This window comes from Chiloscyllium plagiosum, unplaced genomic scaffold (assembly GCF_004010195.1).
Source record: "Chiloscyllium plagiosum isolate BGI_BamShark_2017 unplaced genomic scaffold, ASM401019v2 scaf_35682, whole genome shotgun sequence".
NCBI lineage: Eukaryota > Metazoa > Chordata > Chondrichthyes > Orectolobiformes > Hemiscylliidae > Chiloscyllium > Chiloscyllium plagiosum.
This window is the reverse complement of record NW_025202613.1, coordinates 2,663-5,725: the sequence shown is the minus strand read 5'-3', so window position 1 is coordinate 5,725 and position 3,063 is coordinate 2,663. Positions and strand designations below refer to the sequence as shown.

General features: G+C 57.8%; 1 protein-coding gene across 1 annotated transcript in view; it reads left to right on the top strand.

Annotated features, from left to right (window-relative positions):
- Nucleotides 1-357: 357 nt before the first annotated feature.
- The window catches only part of LOC122546235 (neural Wiskott-Aldrich syndrome protein-like), a 4,272-nt gene continuing 1,566 nt past the window's right edge, over nt 358-3,063 (top strand). Inside the window, exon 1 of the mRNA XM_043685024.1 lies at nt 358-833. Within this exon, the coding sequence (XP_043540959.1) occupies nt 675-833 (159 nt within the window). The 5' untranslated portion in view covers nt 358-674. The remainder of the gene's footprint in view (nt 834-3,063) is intronic.

Genomic DNA, 3,063 nt, shown 5'->3' with positions numbered 1-3,063 from the left:
TTGGCCGTGCTAAATTACCCCATAGTGTTCAGGGATGTGTAGGTTAGTGTAGATTGGCCATGCTAAATTACCCCATAGTGTTCAGGGATGTGCACGTTAGGGTGTATTGGCCGTGCTAAATTACCCCATAGTGTTCAGGGATGTGTAGGTTAGTGTAGATTGGCCATGCTAAATTACCCCATAGTGTTCAGGGATGTGCACGTTAGGGTGTATTGGCCGTGCTAAATTACCCCATAGTGTTCAGGGATGTATAGGTTTGGGTGGATTGGTCATGCTAAATTACCCCATAGTGCACAGGGATGTGGAGGTTAGGGTGGATTCGTTTGTGGTCAATGTTGATCAAAAGGGTTTGGGGAATGGGTCTGGGTGGATTATTCATCAGAGGGTCTCTGTGGAAGTGTTGGGCCGAAGGGCCTGTTTCCACACTCTCAGGAATCTACGATCCCAAAATCTGAAGAGATCTCGGAAAACTAAAATCGCTGGAGAATCTCGCCGCGTTGGCCCGCGTGTTTGGCGAGACAGCCGAGTTTGCCTTTCCCGTTCAGTGCCCTTCCTCCAGGACTGACAGCAGGCCGGCGGAGGTGGTATTGACAGGGACGGGAGGGGTCCAGTGAGTCCCTTGAGTCCGTTCCGCCATTGGGTGAGCTGAGGCAAGGCCTAACTCCTCCTCACTGATGCCCTCTCGCCCAGGCAGTTTCCCGGGAAACCTCTCCAAGGCCTTCACCTCCTCCCTGTCACTTGGTGACCAGAGAATCGAACGCAGTCCTCTCGGTGCGGCCGAATCCAAGTCTCGTAACGTGGCACCCTTGTACCCGGCGCCCCAACCAATGAAGGCGAGTATGCTCGAGCTTTTCCACCCTGTGTACTTGTGTGGGCCCCTTTCTGGGAGCGATGGGCTCGAGCCCCGGTTGGATTCTCTGTCCATATCCTTGCAAGCCTCAGATTGGCCACTTTCTGAGTTGGAGACGGAACGAGCTGAATTAGTGCCATCTCTCCTTTGCGCTTGACCACGCTGAGGACGGGTGTGAGGAGGGGAGGGGAGTGCAGGAGTGAACGGGACATGGAGGCAGTGGAAGACACAGGCGGCCCGAGGGATGGATCAGGGTCCGAGGAGTGGGAAAGTCGACCCTCTGGGCGTCAGCCCTTCATTGGGCACGTGGAAGGTGTTCAGCTCTTGGAAGTGATCGGGATTTGGCTGGTTTCGTCGGGAATTCAAGAGTTTTTTTTTTAAAAAATCGAGGTTTTTCGGGATATTGCGGGACAGCACGGGTAAAGGTAAACTGTTTGGGGCTAAAGGGATGGACGGTTTGAGTCGGGGGCAGAGAAGGGCTGGGCATGGGCACCCCTGGTGGCCGAGCGTGGGTTGTCTCTGCTGGGCTGCAGCCCATGTCCTGTCCAGGCCTGGGATGGGAGCCCCGGGGAGAGGGAGGGGGGGAGGATCGGGTGGGTGCTGTTCAGGACCACGAGGAAGATGCTCGGGATGTGAAATCATCAAACTTGACTTTGAGCCCTGAAGGCTGCGGGACTCCCCCCTCCCGCAAGCAGAAAAGGAGGTGCTGTCGTGTCCAAGGTGAGCTGAGCTTCACTGGATCACGACAGCAAGCCCGAGACAGAGGTGCTGGCCAGGGGGCAGAGTGCAGTGCTAACAGGGACAGGGTCGAGATCAGAGTGGGGCTGGGGAAACGCACAGCGGTTCAGGCAGCATCCGAGGAGCAGGGAAATCAACGTTTCGGGCAAAAGCCCTTCATCAGGAATAGAGGCTGGGAGCCACCGGGAGGGAGAGAGAAATGAGGGGAGGGTGGGGAGGAGGTAGCAAAGAGTACAGTAGGTGAATGGGGGTGGGGGTAAAGGTGATAGGTCAGAGGGGAGGAGGCAGCTGGACGCGCCGGGACGTTTTCACAGGCAGAATCCACAGCGTGGGGCATTGTCTGGCAGCTGGCCAGATTTATTGGCCGAGCGATTGAGTTTCGGAGCCGCGAGGTCACGTTGCGGCTGTACAAAACTCCTGTCCGGCCGCACCTCGAGTGTTGTGCACAGTTCTGGTCCCTGCATTATAGGAAGGATGTGGAAGGCGGAGGGGGCGGGGGAAGGGGTGTTCAGAGGAGATTTACCAGGATGTTGCCTGGTATGGAGGGAAGGGCTTACAAGGAAAGGCTGAGGGAACTGAGGCTGGCTTCATTGGAGAGAAGAAGGTTGAATTAATTGAGACATTTAAGATAATCCGAGGGTTAGATAGGGTGGACAGTGAGAGGCCGTTCCCCCTCGGATGGTGATGGCTTGCACTCGGGGGCATAGCTTTAAACTGAGGGGTGATAGCTATCGGACAGATGTCAGAGGTAGTTTCTTTACTCAGAGAGTAGGAGGGGCGGGGAAAGCACTGCCTACAACAGCAGCAGACTCGCTGACTTCAAGGTAATTGGATAAACGTATGGGCGCGAATCGAATAATGCAGGATAGCAGACCTTCAGGTTGGTTCCACAGACCGGTGCAACGTCAGTGGCCAAACGGCCTGAACTGTGCTCGGATTTTCAGCGTTCCCCGCTCCCCGCTCCCAGTTCCCTGCTCTCGTGCAGCTCCTGGCTGACCCGGGTGAATGCGAACAGTGATACCTCTCCCCGGTTTGTCCCTCAGCCGTTGCCGACGCGGTGAGGATCACCTCGAGCGGTCCCCAGACCGAACACGGTGCTGAACGTGGCAGCATCAACATCAGCTGCCCACTACCGGCTGGGGTGACGGGTGACGGGTGGCCTCCCGGTGCTTGGCTGATGGGCGGGAGCACTGAGAGAGGGTGGTCCCCTTCACCAGGCCCCATGTGGGGAGGGGGGACCCAGAGCATTCCCGCTGTTCCCCGGTGGGACAGGGAGGGGGGGGCCTGGAGCATTCCCACTGTTCCCCGGTGGGACAGGGAAGGGGGGCCTGGAGCATTCCCGCTGTTCCCCGGTGGGACAGGGAAGGGGGGGCCTGGAGCATTCCCGCTGTTCCCCGTGGGACAGGGAAGGGGGGGCCTGGAGCATTCCCGCTGTTCCCCGGTGGGACAGGGAGGGGGGGGCCTGGAGCATTCCC